The sequence below is a fragment of the Pleurodeles waltl genome, chromosome 8 (assembly GCF_031143425.1).
Source record: "Pleurodeles waltl isolate 20211129_DDA chromosome 8, aPleWal1.hap1.20221129, whole genome shotgun sequence".
Classification (NCBI taxonomy): domain Eukaryota; kingdom Metazoa; phylum Chordata; class Amphibia; order Caudata; family Salamandridae; genus Pleurodeles; species Pleurodeles waltl.
In genome coordinates this window covers 1,519,353,122-1,519,375,050 of record NC_090447.1, presented here as the reverse complement: position 1 = coordinate 1,519,375,050, position 21,929 = coordinate 1,519,353,122, and the positions used below count along the sequence as shown (strand labels likewise).

General features: G+C 47.2%; 1 protein-coding gene across 1 annotated transcript in view; it reads right to left on the bottom strand.

Annotated features, from left to right (window-relative positions):
- Nucleotides 1-21,929, bottom strand: part of LOC138248867 (zinc finger protein 586-like) — a 109,988-nt gene that overhangs the window by 81,923 nt on the left and 6,136 nt on the right. Inside the window, exons 3-4 of the mRNA XM_069202829.1 lie at nt 20,983-21,072; nt 2,214-2,309 (exon numbers count right to left, since the gene is read on the bottom strand). Coding sequence (XP_069058930.1) covers nt 2,214-2,309; nt 20,983-21,072 — 186 coding nt within the window. The remainder of the gene's footprint in view (nt 1-2,213; nt 2,310-20,982; nt 21,073-21,929) is intronic.

The following is a 21,929-nucleotide window of genomic DNA, read 5'->3' as shown; positions in this document are numbered from 1 at the left end:
GAAGGCTGTCAGTTTTTTTTCTGACAAACAATATCTAAATAGCTTGTAAATGGACTGTATACATCTCACAATACATTTTGGTAGCAAGGAAAACACTTTTTGCTATTCTGTGTGATGGAAAAAAGATTTTATTAGGATGGAAACAAATAGGAAAACTCCTCTTGGTGATGTGGAAATGATATGTTTGCTGAAACCCAATTTCCATATATTATTTTTATACACTACATAGTTTTATCAGTAAAACTGTGTGTCAGTGAGAAGGTTTGTGGCCATTTCCATGGAAAATGAGCAGTCTGTAAATGACAGTGCACTACCACATCATGCTTAGTAATATATTTATTAAAAGTGAAATTTTAAACATACTGAGAAACATTCCTGTCCCTGCCCTGATGACAATGCGATTAGTGTCAGTGAAAGGTCACAAGTCATGGGTACCCTAAATGTGGGCTAGATTCCTACTGAACATGAAACAAAGGTTTAGTATAGAAAGTCAAACAAAATCCTTTTTTGTACTTCAGAAATGCGAAACTCACATATTTGAAAGCGCTCTTATATGGGATAATGAAGAAAGTCAACTGTAAAATAAAATATTTGCCTAGGATCACACAATTTTATACCAGTGTATGGGTCAAGCACATTACTGTTAGATCAAGTAGATTATTAAAGTCACTAGATCTGCTGGTCTGGAAACATTGTTCAGATTTTGAGAGGCATGACAGGGATTCTTAGGTTGGGTTTGGCCGGCTGAGCTCAAACGTCCTGTCAGTATAGCCAAATGGGGTGCCTGGTTCTCGTCGTTCCATACTGGCTTAATCTTTAAGATGACATCCCTTGCTCTGAATCTGCTAATGAGGCCTGCTCTTCTCCACACAGGGCTATAAAACGTTCACCTGATAGCAACATGTCTTCTATCCAGGTTATGGGCCTGGTTCTGGCCTGAAGGTAAAAACACATTTGATATCCTACTTCTGTTAAATGTCTCTGAGCTGGTCACAGGCAACCTTTTGTAGCCCAACTACAAATTACTAGCTGAAGGACACCAATATTTATCTCAGGTGGGGCACAGACTGGAATCTAAAGCTAACCATTCTTGATCATCTTCAAAACTGAGACTCCTTACAAAACTACACCAGTGTGCATCTTTGCAGGCTATCCTCCTTGTCATCTTCATTGGAGGAATAAGGGCTGGCATTATATGGTCAGTGGATGTGGAGTAGGAATCATGAGCCAGAGTCCCTGAACAACTAGCCTTTGCACAGGTATGTCCCAGCACATCACATGGAGAAACAAGGACTCAGGGCTGGTGTTTTCAGATGTCCCCTTTCCCTGGGGCTGAGAGTCTAGGTCCCAGCAACTTCAGGAGCTTATCAAAAACAGCTTAAAGGAGAACCACTAGGAAATGTGCCATATTTTAAATGGACTCCACAAATAAATGGCACTCATGTTACTACACCCTCAGAGACACACACACATCCATATCTCTCTCTCTGTCTCTGTAATGACTTTACTCCAGGTCGTCTCCTGCCCAGGGGTACAGGTAAAAACAAGCCATGCTCTTTAACTTGAGAATCCGCTGCTACTGTCAGCCACACTCTAGACATCCTTGCCCAGGGTGACTTACACTTTTGATATACCCCCAAGCCACAGGGTCTTTGGTTTTGCAGGGGATAATCTGAAACAATCTCCTAAAGAGGGCTCTCATGTTGCCAACTACATGGGGATGTGGGCAGTGAACAAGCAGGAAGAGGTGAAACCAGGCAGGAACTAGGCAAAAGGGGCAGGATAGAACTGCTGCCATGGGTAGAGAACAACCATGAATAACTGACAAAAAAAAGAATTCTGGGATAAGGGGAAATACAACTAACAAAAGAATCACAAAGCAGGAACTATGCAAACTGAAGTCATAATGGACGAGAAGGCAACAACTAATGAACACAGAAGTAAACTATCCTAATGCAGGTTTAGAGAAGGTCACTTCCATATCTTTTTCACAAGAATGCCATATACTTGCTTTTAAAAGTATCACTCCTTCCTTTCATCTCAGAGTTTCAGTTGATCCAGAAAACAATCATCTCTCTCCTCTTTCATGTTTGCTGAATTAAGAGCTGTCATATCTGTCTTTTCTGTAAGATATTCTCATAAACCTTTGGAAATGTAGAAAGGCTGGTAATACATTTTACCCAACAGTTTTATGCTAGGATCTCATGACTTGCCTGTGTTTCTTTGTTCATTCTCAGACTCTTGCTTGAAAAGTTTTTTGTTGTCGCCTGTAAAACTTTGTGAAATCACAGCCGTAGCAACAATATCATCTGCAAGAAACACAGAATAGGAACAATCATATTAAATCTCAGCAAAGTACATGCAAAAGAGCATGAAATATTGAAAGGTGACTGTTCTGCAATGCCATCTATCAGCATATTCCGCATAATGTAATTAGCCATGATATTTTTCATGTCACTGTATTATTTACTTTACACAACCGTGTGCCTGGGACACACATCTGATTCATATGAAAACTGGAACATTCTCTGTGGCAAAAAGCTTCAGGACAGCCCTGCTTTATTTCCTCTTTAAGCTTATGTGCCACAAGTGATCCTGAGAAAATTACCCAGGTTAGACTCTTATTAGAAATTCCTGTATGACCTTGGCTCATTCTATTTGACCAGTGTGCACAAGTCAATAAAAATAAATTTCCCGGAGGGCGTGGCTTGAGCGTCAAGATGGCGGCCGCACCTTAAAAGGTGCTCCGGACCCCTCCGTCATCCGCTCAAGAAAAGCGCATTGACGGCCCTCCCTAGAGGAGAAGGGAGACAGCGGAAAGCAATGGGCAGCTCCTGGGACATCCGATTTGCGTCCCGGAGCCCGCAGCCCCAAGAGGAGCCGAAAACTAACGGAGCGCCTCGCATTCAAAATGGCGGGCGCTCCGAACACATAGAAGGCGGCCGGCGGACTGGCGGTGACTGGGGGCCGCAGGCGGCCTTCCTGAAAAGAGGGGGAACCGCAGAGACAGCGCGTGGGACCGGTGACACCTGGTCCGCGCAGCAAACCCGGCAAAACTGAGGGGGAAAGAGGAGATTCTCCGCATGGTGCATCCCGCGCACAAAATGGCGGGCGCTCCGATGGCAAGAAGCGACAGAACCTAGCGGCCGCGGCTGGGTGAGGCCCGTGCTCCCACGGACAAGAGGTGAGAGAGGGCGACACCAGACCGGAGAGAGGCGCGAGCGGCGCTGAGGCAAATCCGACGGCCCGGCGAGCACCAGGGAGCGCCCCGAAGGGCGAGGACAGGTCGCGGTGGCCTCCCTGCTTCTTCTCCCCTGCGCTGGTGAGTGACTGCTGCCCCTGGCCCCATCGACCCGGGATGCGCCCTCAAGGAATCCCCCCCCCTCCTGGAAGACACAGCGGAGATGACGCCGGGGCCCTGAGAGACAGAGGGAGCGATTTCTTCTCCTCCCACCCCCCCCCCCCTTGACTAATAACCTTCAGACACCGGGAGCCCCAGTGTGAGGTGGACGAGGAGGGGAGCAGGCCCTACTGGGGATGCTGGCGTGAAAGGAGACGGTGGTCAAAGGCAAGGAGTGTTCCTCCCCCTCACCCCCCTAATCTGTGCCACGAGAGGGGAATTACGGCCAAAGACACATCGGCAGAGGTGGGCACACCGGCAGAAGTGGGCATTCCGGCAAACGTTGATGAGAAACGCGGTATGGGTGTAACCTACAAGCAGGCCCCAGAAGGCAGTTAAAATGGGCAAAGATAGACAGACCCGCCCCGCCGCGGCGCAGGCGCACATCGACCAATTTGCCCCGGTGGAGCCCCGAAAGATGACCGAAGGGCAGAGAGTGGCGAAGGAAAGCGGGCTGGGAACAGCGACCTGGCGGCTATCCTTCAAGCGATACAGTCATCCCAAGAAGCGGTGGAAGCCAAAATTGTAGAAGTGAGGGTGGATGTGGCACTAGTACGCCAGGACCTTCGCAATGCGACAGCGAGGATTGAGGAAACAGAGTCCAGAATCTCCACGGAGGAGGACGATCTGGCTGCCCTCAAAACACAGGTATCAACGCTAACAACCCGGACAGCAGAACTATACCGAAGGGCTGAAGATGCCGAAAACAGATCCCGCCGCAACAACCTCAGAATTGTGGAATTGCCAGAAAACACTGCCGCCCCCTCCCTGGCTATATTCCTGGAAGACTGGTTCCAGTCCTGGATGCCCCGGGACCTTCTGACACCCTGGTTTGCGATTGAACGCGCCCATCGGGCCTTGCAGGCTAGACCCCCCCCCCCCGGGCTCTCCACCGAGGACAGTGATCCTTAGACTCTTCAACTTCAGAGACAGGGATGCGATACTCCAAGCGGCACGATCAAGAGGAGACCTGCACTGTGATGGAACCAAAATCATGGTGTTCCCAGATTATACAAAAGACGTTCAAATGCAACGCCGCTCGTTCACAGAAGTTAAACAAAAGCTGAGGGCGATGGAGGTGCCGTTCCGCCTTCTCTTCCCAGCCAAACTAAGGGTGGTTCACAACAACAAGACCTACTTCTTTGAATGGCTAACTGAAGAGGTCCCGATGGGCCTTGGTGGGGAGGAGCGGCGGCTGGCACTCATTGGGCAGCAGGGGAACAGCCAGTCGCGACGACCGGGGGGGTCCCGCCGGAGAACTCGTTCCAGAAGGCGCAAGGAGAGCGGAAACTCGATCTCGGGCTCCCCCCGAGGATCCGCGGAGGAGACAACCCAGGGGCCTGTGGCAGAGGAGAGACCAAGAGACACAAGAGGGGACCGTCGACCCGGAGATTCTGGGGAACTGCTCCCCGTAACAGCAGAAGACACTGACCTCTCACGAAGCCCAGTGTTGTGAGCCCCCCTCCGGAGAGGGGAAAGCTGGGGCAAGAGGGCCAGAGACCAAGACGAGGTCACGGCGCTTATGCTTAAGCGTAACAAAACATAACACTTCTTAATCCGCAAGTATGGAGGGGTCCACCATAGCTCAGACACTAAAAGTTATCAGCTCGTTATGTTCGGGAATGAGCTGTTGGTATTGGGCGACAGATGCTTCTGGGGGGAAGTATGGGGTGGGCGGGGAGTTGGGGGACATGTTTGGTTCTACCCAGCCAGCAGGCTGTTGTTATTGTTCTTTACAGTTAATGTAGGTCTATGGTCTCTACTACCGGCTGGAAATAATAGTAGTAGGTCACTCCGACAAAGAATGCACACAGGCCGAGCTGAATTCTGTCAGCCCGGGTTCGCACGGAAGGAACCGAGGGAAAGATTAATGAGGTCAGTTTATGGATGGACGGGGGGAGGAATGGGGGTGACTCACATAATATAATGGAACGTTAACGGGCTCCTTGATAAGATAAAAAGGTCAGCGGTGCTTGCTTACATTCACAGACATAAACCCAATATACTCCTGATGCAGGAGACACATCTCATGGGGAATCAATGCCCCTTCTTAGCCCATAAGGGATTTGACAGGGTATTTCACGCAGGGTTTATGAGAGGCTCAAGAGGGGTTGCAGTATTGCTGCATCACTCACTACCTCTGGTGGTGAGACAAGAATGGAGAGACCCGCAAGGGAGATATGTGGCGGTCTCAGGTACGGTAGAGGGCCAGACAATGAACATTGTGAGCGCATATGCTCCCCCGAACATGGTGCGTAAGACTCTAGGAGATCTGACAAGACTATTAGCGGAACTGCCCCCTGGGAACACGGTAATAGGGTGCGACTTCAACGCAGTCCCAAACCCAGGGCTGGATACGAGTGGGGGACCCTCAGCCCATAGACAGGCCTTGGCCACTAGTTTGGAAGGATGGATGACATCAACGGGCTTTGTGACGCCTGGAGGGCGTGGCACCCTAGACGCAAACAATTCACGCATATTTCGGCAGCCCACAGCACACAATCCAGGATAGACCTGGTGTTCGTGTCGGCCAGGGACTGTGGTCACCTTTCCCACATCGAGATTCTACCGCGTGGGATCTCGGACCACGCGCTGGTTCGGCTCAAGATGGGCCTCGCAGACCCGCTGATCCGCCCCATATGGAGGCTAAACGCATGGTATTTACAGGACGAAGAAGTTGTTGATAGCTTGAGGGAGTCGTTACGCGATTACTTAAATATAAACGAGGGCTTGGTGAGATCACCCGGAACCCTATGGGCTGCAAGCAAGGTGGTGCTGAGATGGACAGCTAAGGGCCTAATCCGTGCACGGGAACGCGCCCGGGACTCCCGAATCGCCCAACTGGAGGCCCGTGCCACTCTTCTTGCAACAGAGCAAGAAACACACTCGAACGAACGGATAACCAGACACCTCTTGCTGATTCAGGAGGAGATTCGTAGTCTATCCCTAGAGGCTGCAAAACACATGTGGCGCGCCTCCACGGCACGAGTGTACAGTTGGGGCAACAAGACAGGGAAACTACTATATTGGCTCATTTCCCAACAACAGGCTCCCGAATCGTCCCTGAGATAAGCAATGAGCAAGGGGAACGGTTGGTTGAACTCCAAGAGGTGACCGAAACGTTCGCTGAATTCTACAAGGCCTTATACCGAGCGACAAGTCCAGAGAATACGGGCTCCCCAGACCGGTTCCTGGCAAACTCTTCACTCCCGGTTCTGCCCACGGCAGACGTACGGGCATTGGAGGAACCGTTCACGGAGGCGGAGATCGGCGAGGCCATAGCGGCGATGGGAGTTGGGAAAACTCCCGGGCCTGATGGGTTTCCTCCAGAGTACTACAAGACATTTAAGGAGGAACTAGTCCCACACCTAATGAATCTCTATGCCGAGGTAGATCAGAAAGGCCTCTTTCCGGACGGGCTAGATGTTGCCACCATTGTAAGACCCAACCCCCCTCCCTTTCCTGCGCAGATTATAGACCCATATCTCTGATTAACAGTGAAGTAAAGATCTACGCCACAATGCTGGCCTCCCGCCTTAAGAGGGTGATGCCCCTACTAGTGCACCCGGTTCAGTGTGGATTCATGACCGGACGTAGCACGCGCCACTGTATACGAAGGCTCCAGGTGGCCCTCGCAAGGCGACACCGATTACCCCCAGCACTTGGCTCTCCTATTCATCGACTTCGAAAAGGCGTTCGATTCAGTTACTTGGGAATTCCTTTATGCGGTGCTCCGGCGGGCCGGTTTCGGGCCAAGATTCTGCAGACTGGTCCAGGCCTTGTATACCAAGCCCACGGCGCGGGTCAATGGAGTCTTGTCCTCGGCCTTTCCGATTCATCAGGGAACCCGACAAGGTTCCCCCCTCTCTCCTCTCCTTTTTGCCCTGGCCATTGAGCCATTGGCAGGAATGATGAGAGAAGACCCGATTTACCAGGGTTGGAGGTGGGGCCTCTCTTGCGAAGACCGAGTGGCCTTATATGCGGACGAAGTCCTGGTATACATGGCAAACCCGGGAGTGACCGGACCCCAAAGCTTCCATCTACTGCGGCACTTCGAGGAGGCCTCAGGGCTCAAAATGAACCCGTCCAAATCGGTACTGGTCACGAGACTGCTTCGACTGGCAGAAGGTGGTCCCACTGCGCCGGCTAAGTTTTAAATATTTTGGGATATGGGTTGCACTGCTCCCTGATTTATCCTGGTCCCTGAACCTCAATCCACTGGTGTCTCGTGTACGGGAAGACCTTAAGCACTGGCATTCATTGCCACTGAATATTTTGGGCCGTATAGCTCTGTACAAGATGATGGTCCTACCGCGTCTCTTGTATGTGGTCCAGAACTTGCCATTCACGATCCCGCGCTCGTGGTTTCGAAAACTGGATGGAATTACCACCTCCTTCATGTGGGGAGGAGCGAGACAGAGTAGCGTCCCAGAGCTGCCGAAGAGAGGTATATGATGGGGGACTGGGCATGGCCGATCCTTACCTGTACTACCTGGCGACACAACTCCTGGTGGTGCACGATTGGTTCAACGGGGGTTGGTCAGACCCAGCATATCAGGTAGAATTAGACGCTTTGGGGTACTCCCGTATCCTGGATGTGTTATACGGGGCTCTGATCCCCAAGCAATTGGAGTCCATCACCAAGGCGGTCTTCTTAGCATGGAGAGCGGCTCTAAGGCATACTAGCTGGAACAAAGTGGTTACCCGGCAAACACCTTTGTGGCACGGTAGCTGGCTGAGAGAGACAGCCAAATTGGAGGGATTCGGGAAATGGGACACACTGGGCATATCCTTGGTGGGGGACGTGTGGAAAGGAAGTTTGATGAAGTCCTTTCAAGAAATGCAGCAAGAGTTTCAACTATCCCCGAAGCAATTCTTTAGATATCTCCAGCACGCCCTTTCTAGGCACCTGAAAGAAACGTCCCCTGTACCGCAGTTCAATCCAGTCGCGGCCAAAACACTCATGGGCAGCCTTGGGAAGAAAGGTGTCTCCCAGATCTACAAAATGCTGGTCACAAATGCACCCGGGGACCTAGGCCACCTTAGGAAGGGATGGGAGAAGTGGGTGGGACCACTTGAGGAAGAAGCCTGGACGGAGGCACTGATGGCTCCCCGGACGCTGGTGGTGTCGACGAGGCTGAGGACGACACAATTCTATTTTTTACATTAAGCATATCTGTCTCCAGACAGACTGTACAAGATGGGTGCCCTCGGTTCTGCTCAATGCCCACGATGCAGGGAGGACCAGGCTGATTTCTTTCATATGATATGGTCCTGCCCCGTGATTCGAAAGTTCTGTGAGGGAGTAAATCACGAGCTGAACAATGCCTTGGGATCATCACAGGTATTGACCTCCAAAATGGTACTACTGGGAGTGGTGAATGACATGAAGGGATCTGGAGCAGATAAGATGTTGGTCGGAACAGCGACTATGGTGGCCAAGAGAGACATAGCGGCCGCTTGGAAAACCGCCAGGGGTCCCTCCCTTCAGAAATGGAGACGGGGAGTGGACTGGTGTGCAGCCCAAGAAAAAGTGGTATATGAATCAAGGGGATGTCCCCATAAATATGAGAAAATATGGGGGAAATGGGCGGGACTGCTAAGCTAAAGAGGCTCAGACAAATGTGTACACATGCTCCTCTTTCCTTTCTCTCTGTACTGCCAAATTATGGTACTTTGGAACTTCCTAGGTATCTCGAACACAGAAATGTTAGACCAGAATTAACTGTCCAGTCGGTGTCAAATAGACCAAGGTTTGTAAGTTACTTGTATATTTTACCTGTACCTTCTTTAAAAACAATAAAATTTGGTTATAAAAAAAAAAAGAAATTCCCAACTTAGAGTTATGGAAATCCAATGCCTTTATTGTTTCAGCCTTACATATACAAGCCACAGAATAAAAACATAAATTGCAACAACAAGTTATTTAAAAATCAGACTCAAGATTACACATTCTGCAATTCCATAGTAAGTGCCTAAAATGCAGCCTGCAATAATTCATTCCCAGCTAAACTGGCAAATTGGATAGCGGATGAAAGGTTGTATCAAGGTGCCAGTAACACTAGCAAATAATTTAAAAACGAGCTGTAAACACCGACTTTAAACCAACATGCAGCAAGCATTGAGAAGGTTACTGCACTTCCTCACTCAAATGTACATTTGATATTTAGATAAAATAATATACAAAATAGCAGCTCTACAAACTAACTAACCCCACAGCTGTAGTGCGAACGGATGCAACGTAAGTGTTGCACCTTGTTGCTTTCTTTGCAGCGGAGATGTAGGCAGCTACAGGGCTGAAAAACAGTTCAGAGTCTGATCAGAGGCAGAGTAACGTGGCTGCACTGCAATGTTTTCTACTGCGTCCAAAAAAAAGATCTTGTTGATGCACTGCCCTAGCTTGTAAAGACTTTAAGCATGAAATGAATTAAGAATCCATCTCCACCTTGTTCGCACTTACAGGCAGCAGAATCCTGGTGATTGCTAGATCAGTTTTTGGTGAAAGAGTATCTAGCCTAAACTTGATCCACAGTGACCTTTCCAATGCTGGAAAAAGCCAGTCAATACAGACTTTGAACCAGGTAAACAATTTGGCCGGCAGGAGCCATTGTAGGAAACGCGCTCTGTATATACTATACCAAAATGAGGTGTGGTGTGTAGAGTCCAGGGGTTCCCCAGAGGCTAAAGTAAATAATACAAATGCTCTTTTGTGGTAGTGTGGTCGGGCAGTTAGGCTTACCAGAGGGTAGTGCAAAGCATTTGTTGTACACACACAGTCAAGAAATGAAACAAACACTCAATGATAACTCCAGGCCAATTGTTTTTATATAGACAAAATATACTTTGTTACTTTATTACTAGAACCAAAGGATCTCAGCTGCAGGTAAGTTCAGTTGTAAGTATGTATCAAGCATATGTATCAAATGTATTTTGTTTGGATTTTGCAAGTAAAACAGTTCACAAGTAATTAACACTTCTCAATTTCAAAAGTAGATACTTAGTGCAATTTTTCATAGAAGTCAATAGAGTCCTGGGGGAGAAAAGTGTTAGCACAGAAAGTAGGTAAGTACAGAACTTACGAATCCAGTCCTCGGAGGTTAGGGTGGGGGAGGGAGGGTTTCCACAGGTCAGCACCAAACACACACCCTCAGCAGCACAGGGGCAGGGATGGGTGCAAGTTGCAAACACAGCATCAGGCGCCCAATACTTTTCTATGAGGGAACCCAGGGGGCCACAAAGAGGCTGCAGGCTAGGTCCAGGGGGTCGGTTCTGGGAAACTAAAGGCTGGACAGGAATGAGAGGCGCCTGCTGGACATCAACCAATCAATCAGTTTTTGTAAAGCGCGACTACCTACCCATGAGGGTCTCAAGGTGCTGGGCCATTGGTAGACCATTGATCGGATTCCCCAAGGCCAGGGGGGTGTGAGTGCTATAGGGGGCTGGCCTGGCTTGTAGTGAGTACCAAGGGGTACTTACACCTTGCACCAGGTCCAGGTATCCCGTATTAGTGTAGAGTGGTGTCTAGCAGCTTAGGCTGATAGAAAATGGTAGCTTAGCAGAGCAGCTTAGGCTGAACTAGGAGACGAGTGAAGCTCCTACAGTACCACTAGTGTCATATGCACAATACCATAAGAAAACACAATACACACATATACTAAAAATAAAGGTACTTTATTTTTATGACAATATGCCAAAGTATCTCAGTGAGTACCCTCAGTATGAGGATAGCAGATATACACAAGATATATGTACACAATACCAAAATATGCAGTAATAGCAATAGAAAACAGTGCAAACAATGTATAGTCACAATAGAATGCAATGGGAGCACATAGGGATAGGGGCAACACAAACCATATACTCTAGAAGTGGAATGCGAACCACGAATGGACCCCAAACCTATGTGAGCTCGTAGAGGGTCGCTGGGACTGTAAGAAAACAGTGAGGGTTAGAAAAATAGCCCACCCTAAGACCCTGAAAAGTGGGTGCAAAGTGCACCTAAGTTCCCCAGAGAGCACAGAAGTCGTGATAGGGGAATTCTGCAAGAAAGACCAACACCAGCAATGCAACAACAATGGATTTCCAGACGAGAGTACCTGTGGAACAAGGGGACCAAGTCCAAAAGTCACGATCAAGTCGGGAGTGGGCAGATGCCCGGGAAATGCCAGCTGTGGGTGCAAAGAAGCTGCCACCGGATGGTAGAAGCTGTGGATTCTGCAAGAACGAAGAGGGCTAGAAACTTCCCCTTTGGAGGATGGATGTTCCACGTCGCAAAGAAGCTTGCAGAGGTGTTTTCGTGCAGAAAGACCGCAAACAAGCCTTGCTAGCTGCAAGGGTCGCGGTTAGGGTTTTTGGATGCTGCTGTGGCCCAGGAGGGACCAGGATGTCGCCAATTGCGTGAGGAGACAGAGGGGGCATCCAGCAAGACAAGGAGCCCACTCAGAAGCAAGCAGCACCCGAAGAAGTGCCGGAACAGGCATTACGAAGTGGAGTGAACCGGAGCTCACCCGAAGTCACAAAGGAAGGTCCCACGACGCCGGAGGACAACTCAGGAGGTCGTGCACTGCAGTTAGAGTGCCGGGGACCCAGGCTTGGCTGTGCACAAAGGAAATCCTGGAAGAGTGCACAGGAGCCGGAGCAGCTGCAAATCACGCGGTACCCAGCAATGCAGTCTAGCGTGGGGAGGCAAGGACTTACCTCCACCAAACTTGGACTGAAGAGTCACTGGACTGTGGGAGTCACTTGGACAGAGTTGCTGAGTTCAAGGGACCTCACTCGTCGTGCTGAGAGGAGACCCAGAAGACCGGTGATGCAGTTCTTTGGTGCCTGCGGTTGCAGGGGGAAGATTCCGTCGACCCACGGGAGATTTCTTCAGAGCTTCTAGTGCAGAGAGGAGGCAGACTACCCCCACAGCATGCACCACCAGGAAAACAGTCGAGAAGGCGGCAGGATCAGCATTACAAGGTCGCAGTAGTCGTCTTTGCTACTTTGTTGCAGTTTTGCAGACTTCCAGCGCGGTCAGCAGTAGATTCCTTGGCAGAAGGTGAAGAGAGAGATGCAGAGGAACTCTGATGAGCTCTTGCATTCGTTATCTAAAGAATTCCCCAAAGCAGAGACCCTAAATAGCCAGAAAAGGAGGTTTGGCTACTTAGGAGAGAGGATAGGCTAGCAACACCTGGAGGAGCCTATCAGAAGGAGTCTCTGACGTCACCTGCTGGCCCTGGCCACTCAGAGAAGTCCAGTGTGCCAGCAGCACCTCTGTTTCCAAGATGGCAGAGGTCTGGAGCACACTGGAGGAGCTCTGGGCACCTCCCAGGGGAGGTGCAGGTCAGGGGAGTGGTCACTCCCCTTTCCTTTGTCCAGTTTTGCGCCAAAGCAGGGCTGGGGGATCCCTGAACCGGTGAAGACTGGCTTATGCAGAGATGGGCACCATCTGTGCCCATCAAAGCATTTCCAGAGGCTGGGGGAGGCTACTCCTCCCCAGCCCTGACACCTTTTTCCAAAGAGAGAGGGTGTAACACCTCTCTCTGAGGAAGTCTTTTGTTCTGCCTTCCTAGGCCAGGCCTGGCTGGACCCCAGGAGGGCAGAAACCTGTCTGAGGGGTTGGCAGCAGCAGCAGCTGCAGTGAAACCCCGGGAAGGGTCTGTGCTAGAGACCCGGGGGATCATGGGATTGTCTCCCCAATACAAGGATGGCATTGGGGGGGCAATTCCACGATCTTAGACATGTTACATGGCCATGTTCGGAGTTACCATTGTGAAGCTATACATAGGTAGTGACCTATGTATAGTGCACGCGTGTAATGGTGTCCCCGCACTAACAAAGTCCGGGGAATTTGCCCTGAACAATGTGGGAGCACCCTGGCTAGTGCCAGGGTGCCCACACACTAAGTAACTTAGCACCCAACCTTTACCAGGTAAAGGTTAGACATATAGGTGACTTATAAGTTACTTAAGTGCAGTGGTAAATGGCTGTAAAATAATGGCTGGAAAATAACGTGGACGTTATTTCACTCAGGCTGCAGTGGCAGGCCTGTGTAAGAATTGCCAGAGCTCCCTATGGGTGGCAAAAGAAATGCTGCAGCCCATAGGGATCTCCTGGAACCCCAATACCCTGGGTACCTCAGTACCATATACTAGGGAATTATAAGGGTGTTCCAGTATGCCAATCTAAATTGGTAAAATTGGTCACTAGCCTGTTAGTGACAATTTGGAAAGAAATGAGAGAGCATAACCACTGAGGTTCTGGTTAGCAGAGCCTCAGTGAGACAGTTAGTCATAACACAGGTAACACATACAGGGCACACTTATGAGCACTGGGGCCCTGGCTGGCAGGGTCCCAGTGACACATACAACTAAAACAACATATATACAGTGAAATATGGGGGTAACATGCCAGGCAAGATGGTACTTTCCTACAGGTGCAGGGGTACATTGAGGCGCTGGGAACCTTCACTGGATCTGGTCGCGGTCAGGGGGGCCTCTGGATTCAGGCTGCCATCATCATTGTAGTGGCCAGGAGGTGTCAACCCTTGAGTCAATTGTCATCTGGAGTCTTCACTACTGGGGTCAGCTTAGCAGTCCTTTTTTCTTCTGAGGTCGCCAGGAATGTGGTAAGGTTCAGGGATGCCCCTAAATATTAGATCTAGGGGCGCTACAGGGGTCAGAGGGCAGTAGCCAGTGGCTACTATCCCTGAGGGCGGCTACACTCTTTCGGTGCCCACTCCCTTTGGGGAGAGAGACACAGTTCTAACCCTACTGGTCCCTATCCTCCAAAACAAGATGGAGGATTCTGCAAGGAGGGGGGCACTTCAGCTCTGGACACCTTAGGGGTGGTCCTAGCTGCATTGGTCACTCCTCCCTGTTTTACCTAATTTTCCTGCCAGACCTGCCGCCAAAAGTGGGGCCTGGTCTGGGGAAGGGTGGGGGGGGGAAGCGGGGGTAGCGGGCAACTGCACTTGCTGGAATGCCCTGGGGACCCCAGAGAGCACAAAGGCTCTCGCCCAATGGGGTCAGAAACTTGTCTGTTAGTGGAAGGATGACACAGACTGGTCAGTCCTGCACTAAAGGGTTGGGTAAAATACAGAGGGCATCTCTAAGATGCCCTCTTTGTGCATTTCACAATAAATCCAACACAGGCATCAGTGTTGGTTTACTGTGCTGAGATGTTTGATACCAAACTTCCCAGACTTCAGTGAAGCCATCATGGAGCTGTGGAGTTCGTAATGACAGACTCCAAGCCCATTTAATCAGGATCGCTACACTGCACTTACGATGTTTAAGAATGGACAGACACTGTAGGGGCATATTGCTCATGCAGCTATGCCCTCACCTGTGGTAGAGTGCACTCTGCCTTAGGGCTGTAAGGCCTGCTAAAGGGGTGACAACTATGCCAGAGGCAGTGGTTTGTGGGCATAGCACCCTGAGAAGGATGCCATGTCGATTTTATATTTTTCTCCCTACTAGCAAACACAAGCTGCAAAGCCAGTGTGCATGTGTTTGGTGAGGGGTCCCTTAGGGTGGCATAAGCAGGTGTGTTTTATGGTAGATGCAATTTACTTAAATCGTGTGCCAGCAGCATCGTGTCTCTGAGACCCTTGTGTGCTCAGAACGCAGTTTCTTTCCTGCTCCCACTGTTTAATCAAGCACCTGTGTGCTCTCAACAAATTTGATTATGAACCTATTGTATAATCAGGCCACAATCTGTTTGAAGGCACGGAGGGCGTGCTGGGGGATTTGTGTGGTGATGTCGTAAATGCTTTTAAGTCTGTTAGACAAGAGTTGGAACAGAAAACCTTTTCAGGTTTCCTATTGCACTGCATTTTTAAATGAACTTTTCACCTTGCTCGTGTCAGTAAGGTAGTGTGGTGAATCCTAGTTTGTTTTAATGGGATAACAGGAGTTAGCTTTGGCTTGCAGACTCATGCCCCCGTCACCTAGTGACTTTTAACCTACTTAGCTTGCTCTGTCTTAGCCCATTTATTTAATTAATTCTTCTAAGATGGCTGCCTTGTTTATAGTTAGGCCCTTTTGTTTAGCTTATCAGTGCCACCGTGCTAAGGCGTCAAATCAAGCGGCAAAGACAAACAAACTGTAGGTGTTCACATTAGATACTTTCCCTCTTCATGCTTTCGAGGGAATTGTTTATATTAATTACTGTCCCAAGCATGCGGTGTTATCTATTGTTTGGGTCCAATTAGATCTGTATAAATACATCACACTTGAGACAGATAATCAGAGGGATTCCGACCAGATACCATTGCTGCTATCAATGCTGCACGTCGCCTTGATGCTGACCTGGACTTCGTGTCCCTACGGAGTCTGAGCTAGAGACCTCATTCCAAGGTAACAAGGGTTGGGGGCTCCTTCCAGGGACATGGCACCGGCAGATTAGGTTTAATATACCAAGCTCTCCTTTAGGTAGGAGGTTAGGCCTATCATGATAGGGTATTAGGACATATTACACACTTCATGTCTTTTTGTATTATTGCAAGGTGGTGGGGGTCTTTATAATAATGACTCTTGTCTTTACCATTCTGTTCCTTGCACTGTTCGTTATCTTAATCATTGCAGCCCTTATACCTTATCGCAGATTGGAGTTGTGTTAAATAAAAACTATTAAAACCTTACTTCTTCGGCATTGCCTGTGTTTGATTGAGACATAATGTATCTGTGAGAAAGAGGTAATCGCCGTTTAACCACAACACTCCCTGAGATGTTATACTTCTGAGTGCATGCGTAAAGGCTGCCACAAATCACCTTTAACTGATTGGGTTTTGTTGAGGTGCTGCTAGTGATCCGGAAGGGTGGGGATTACAGTTGTCTTGCCCAGAGCAACAGTCCAACTACGACAGTAGTTTTTAACTACGAACAGCTGTGTGATTTCTGCTTGGGCTTGATGTTGCGCAATATTTTCACATTTCATATTTTCTACAGCCTGTTTATTTTTTAGATTCCCTACAACATGGCACTTGTTTCAGTAAGGCAGACGTTAAAAGCCCTAGTCTGAAGGCGACGTACTTGTCATCAGGCATGGCATGCCTATTGCACAAGATTTAAGCTGGCCCAAGAGGTGTGTCCAGGCGGAGAGTGAAGAGCAGGAACTTAGAGGCAGCACGGTGGAGCAGGTTCAGAAGAAGGTCCAAAGAGCCTGATCAGACACTGCCAGGAAGACCGGCGTTCCAAATTGAACCCAAAATTACATCCAAAGAAAGCCAAGCAGGAAAACTGAAACAGACGGCGTGGACCACGGAGGGATGCCGCGAAGAACTTGCCAGATGGGAGGATGCCCCGATCAACTAGCACGGACGGCATGTCAGTGAGAAGGGCATGGAGGACCAATCTGCAACGACTTGTAATCTGAGCCGTGGCAGTCGGCAAGTACTATTGTCACCCTTCAAGGAGTTGCGGAGCTAGTAGCAGTTCTGGCGGGCAGTGCGGGCACCACAGCTGTGAGACAACATGGGCACATGCACACTTTTGACCTTGCACAGTAAACCACACTACTACTGTTTGTGTATGTGTGGCCACAAGTCACTGAAGGACTACACTTGTTTAGCGAACACAGGTAATGGTGGTGGGAGACAGATAAGAGAGCTTGAAACCAGTTACTCAGGGCATTTCACATTTCTTTTGTGTTCTTCTGAGGCCAAGAATTAACAGAGCAATAAGCCTGGTGCAAGAAGTCCCACAAACAGTTGATGGGACTACAGATTTTCACAAGCAATGACTGACTTTTTATGTTTGACCTGTATAGCAAATCTAAAGGACTTGGAAAGAGTACCATGTATAGATACCTGTCTGAAATAAAGACCCTTTACTCAATAAAAATGACAGTCATGCCTGACATCATTTTTACAGTTAGTATACTGGCAAAGATACCCTCGATGACTAATTCCTGGTCAAATAAAATGACTTTACAGAGCAAATGAATCAGAGGTGGCTAGAAAAAAACTGTTTAAGGGCAGGAACTGCTCTTTTCTCTTCATAGACCAGTACAGCGGTAGGGTGTAGTAATGACCACTTCCACAATCTACGCCTACTTCTAAGCTGGAAACCTCGGTGTTCCGAGGTGCATAAAGAAGGAATCTGTATTGTTTGCATTTCCGTTGTGTTGGAATGCACACTTTTTAAAGGGTCTTGTAAAGAGTTTGTCATTTCCAGTCTAAAGGAGGAGTAGAACATACATAACTTACTGTCTGACTACAAGTATAAACCTTAAATATCCAGAGGAAGCAAACTCAGACGTAGACTTCAGTGCAACCAGGGAAAATTTACCACAGCAGCATTAACTGTTGATTCTCTTATGCGAAACCTAAAAGCATGAGATAAAACACCAGCTTCAGTCATTGACAGAAATGTGCCCAAGTGATGCTGCCAGCCTAGTAACAGTATGATCAGTGCCACCCAGAATTAGCTGTAGTCTTTGTACAAGTAGATAAAAGCAACTCTCTAACTGTGGGAAGAACAGAGATGTGCAACTAATATTATGTGCAGTCTTTGTAGAGAACACCACGCAGGAGCATAAAGATAATGCCACTACCACATGCACTAGAATGCAGATAACTGCAGTCCGTTATCTAGGCATGTTCTTCTTATGAGCAACACTTTCTTGGTAACTCCATCACACAAAGAATGCGGGAATAGAACAAATCTTAGTTCTAAAGTTGTGAAGAAGAGAAAATAAGCTGTATTTATGCAGCGAAACCACACAAACAAAGGACAGCTGGCTCCTACTTTACTCCTGGGAAAACTGCCACACCAACGAACCAGGAAATATGTAAACAAAATTGTACTGTGTACTGCTTGAGCCGAATAATACATCTCCAAAGGTTTTTTGGTTGCGAAGTGATGCAGTTTGCATTTCTAATACAACACAGTGGTGTCTTTATATTTTACATCATTATTAAAGATCTTCATATGGACATTTGTGCACTGCCAGATAAAGAGGGATGAGACACGGACTGACTTCGGACATAAACACCACTGCAGAACTCATGCTTGGTACTGAACTGGATGATGCCTTTTCATACTAACGCAGGACCTACAGGGATCCTCATTTAACAATAAGGTATTTAACTTCAGAAGTATGCGTTCAAATATGGTCTGGATTTTACTCACTCAGCCTTTCATGCTTTAAGCACACATGCTAATTCAGACGTTTAATTTATATCTATTTATTTACAGAGTTTCACAAAGCATTAACATGAGTCAAGGGTATCAAGAGAATTGTACAGAGCAACCCACATATACTATTAGAGAACATACTATCCCATAATATAAAATATTGTTTTTAAAATGCAAAGGAAACTTTGTTGTTTAAAAATCGCTCTCCAGAGAGTGTGCCTAATAATAATTGCATCTAGGGTAGATAATATCCATGTTGAAGGGGTCTCCGAGTTGGGCTGGAACAAAACAGTATGTTAAAAATCTACTTAGTAAAAACCTCGACTCTTGATTCTGAATCAATAAAAAAATCCCTGGATGCTGATGGTTTAGTGCAAGTACTTAGCGGAATATTTATACTTTTGCTTGTTACCCACTAGGTCAGCAGAGATTCTGGCCTCCTGAGCAGGCCAGTAATGGTTGTCTTGCCCTAAATATGGTGGGGCAAATGCAACTGACCTGGAAGTCCAGTGCCAGACAAGTCATCAGGTCAAGGGTTTCCATCGACAGAGCCACCTACGGGTGTGCCACAGGAAACCCACCTTTAAATGGAGCGGGGGCAACCACAAGTACGATGGAGAGCAAGCAGAACCATTTATGGTATTATTACTGGCCTACCAAACCCTTACATTGTTGCAAAAATGTTTGCTGTTCTCATTCAAAGTGCGTTTACATTGCATTTGCTCACACACATTGCCATGGAATGCTCCTTTGGCCAAGGGGCAATTAGCCATGCACTGGATGGCCCTTAAAGCCCCCATAGTGGAGATACACGCATCTAGTAACAACAGCATGAAAGACTATTGCAAAGCGTCAAAGTTCGCCCAAAAGATCGTGACATCAGCAAGGCGACCACAACGCCTACGACAGATGTGGAGTTGACCGGCGCACCCGACAGCACGCAAGGGTACTGCTCGAAGAAAAGTCTCCGGATTCAGTCTGACACCTGGGGGAAATTCTAAGGTAATGAATCTGCAACTAGAAGTCTCTATCAGATAGCAACTGATGTTAACGTAAGCGTACTATTTTTTTTCCCTGTTCCTGTACATGTAAAAACCTTAAAACTTTATATATTTATATATAATCCTTTATATGAACCTTTTACACAGCGAAACCTTACCTGAGTGCAGTCTAAGCACGTTCACAATTGTGCATGTTGGTGATTATTAATGTACTGGCAACAGGAGGGGAGTTCCCTATTAACCCACTGGATCAGGGACAGAGCAATATAATAAACAAAAAGGTATCCAGAAGGGATGAATATCAATGTAACTATCACAGTGAAAAACTCAATTATTCACTAGAGGATAATTTCTTTTATTAACAAATTCAGCAATTAAACTATAGTGTCCACAGATACCTGTGCACCCAGAGAAATATTATATACATCTACTAAAAATATACAGTATATACATATTATACATCACAAAAGACAACAACAAAAAAATTCCATTAAAGCACCATAAACAAATATGATCAGCGAGTTCAATCAATGACCCGCCGTCAAAAACAGAGAAGATGACAGTAGTCCTTGGAGCGTATCTTATCCCAGTGGAAAGGAGCAGTCACCGAGAAAAAAGTCTGATACATTCCATAATTGCTTAACTCCTAATTCATAAATTCCAAGAGTCACTCCTCAAAGAATACAGTCGACGCGTTTCGGCCTTAGCAAATCCGGCCTCTTCAGGACAATAAAAACAGTGCCTGTATATACAATATACAAAAGTTACCAAAAACATTCTGGTTCATACCAACTATACCAACACATAAGAGGTGGGAACCTCCACCTATTCAGTAAAGAAACACCCAAAGTGCAAGAAAGCAAAACAGTGGCAAGTGAACAAAACACCAGAAAAAAGACACAGAAAAAATCTAAGTGGAAACATGCTTCCCAAGACAGGAGCTTAAACTGCTAGCAAGGTGGTCGCAAACAAATTGCATCCAAACCCAAAGGCGGAAAACCAACTGAGTCAAAAAGCCACTTCGTAGCTGTGTAAGATATAGATAAAGCTACAGCAATAGAAAGAAAAACAACAAAAAGAAAAACAAATAGACAACCAAGTATATAAAAGGAATAAGTATAATGGGCATAGCCAGGGGGACTGACCTGGATAACATTGGAAAAATCATTGGAAAAAACCAATATGGTACACAAAGCCGCTAATTTATCTGGAGAAACCGGAGAGATTAAAAGAATACACACGCCGGTTATAGATCCAAGAAGGGTAAGCGCGGACACTACAGTGCACCAAAGAAATTATCCTCTAGTGAATAATTGAGTTTTTCACTGTGATAGTTAAATTGATATTCATCCCTTCTGGATACCTTTTTGTTTATTATGGTGATTATTAATGTGGCTGTGTGAAAAACCACCTCAGTTTACTGATTAAACACACATGCTCCCCCCTTTTTACTCACTTGGACGGTGTCCTTTATCCGAGTCATCATCCACGAAGACTAAGCCTTCCTTTTCTTTTAACGAAAAGACAAAGTTTGATATCACAGGGCCTAGTTAAAGAGAATAAGTATAAATTGAAAAAATAAGCACATAACTGGATATTCATGTCATAATACAAGCTGTAAATAGGAAAAGTGGAGTAAGATTAATAAACAGCAAACAAGAGCCCCGTGCAATGGCAGTCACTGCAACAAATGTGCTTTGTCCAGCAAACAGTCAAAATGTTTTATACTGGTAAATACAGACAGAAGGCCAAATATCAAGCTATATCGGCAATGTACAGCCAGTCAGTAGTAAAAATTAGCAGGTATATGTAAATATTTGTGTAAGACATCTCAGTGGTGGTCGACAATTCCAAGAAGAGGACACGGTCAAGGTCATGGGTTAAGTGAAAGGGTGACCACTGTGTTAGTGGAAGTGTCTAAAGGATGGATTAGAGGAGTGAGTAATTTAACGGCAGGATTACGAAGATCACTTTTGAGGAGAAGAGCTGGCTGTTCAGTAATATCCTGAATGACAGCTGGCCTACTGAGGTTGTGATGTACTCATGAAAGGTGTGTTAGAGAAGGCTATTTACTGGAAATATTGGACTACTGAAAATCTGGTAGGGCATTAAGAGCTGGATGGCAGCACATCTCCTAAAATCCAAATGAAAGATGTTGCTGGTCATCATGTTTCCATAGTTAGAATTGAACCCCGAGCAGTGAACAAAATAACTAGTTTGACAAACTCTGCTTGTACTACTACCTACCTACAAACTTTTTAGGTTTCCTATGGGACTCCAACCCAATGCATCTCACATATAAACCAATGATCGGTGCAACAATGGCGGGCTCCACAGTCATATCATACTTAAATACTTGAAACCTTTTTGTGCTTCAATTCCAACTGCAAATTATGTACTTTG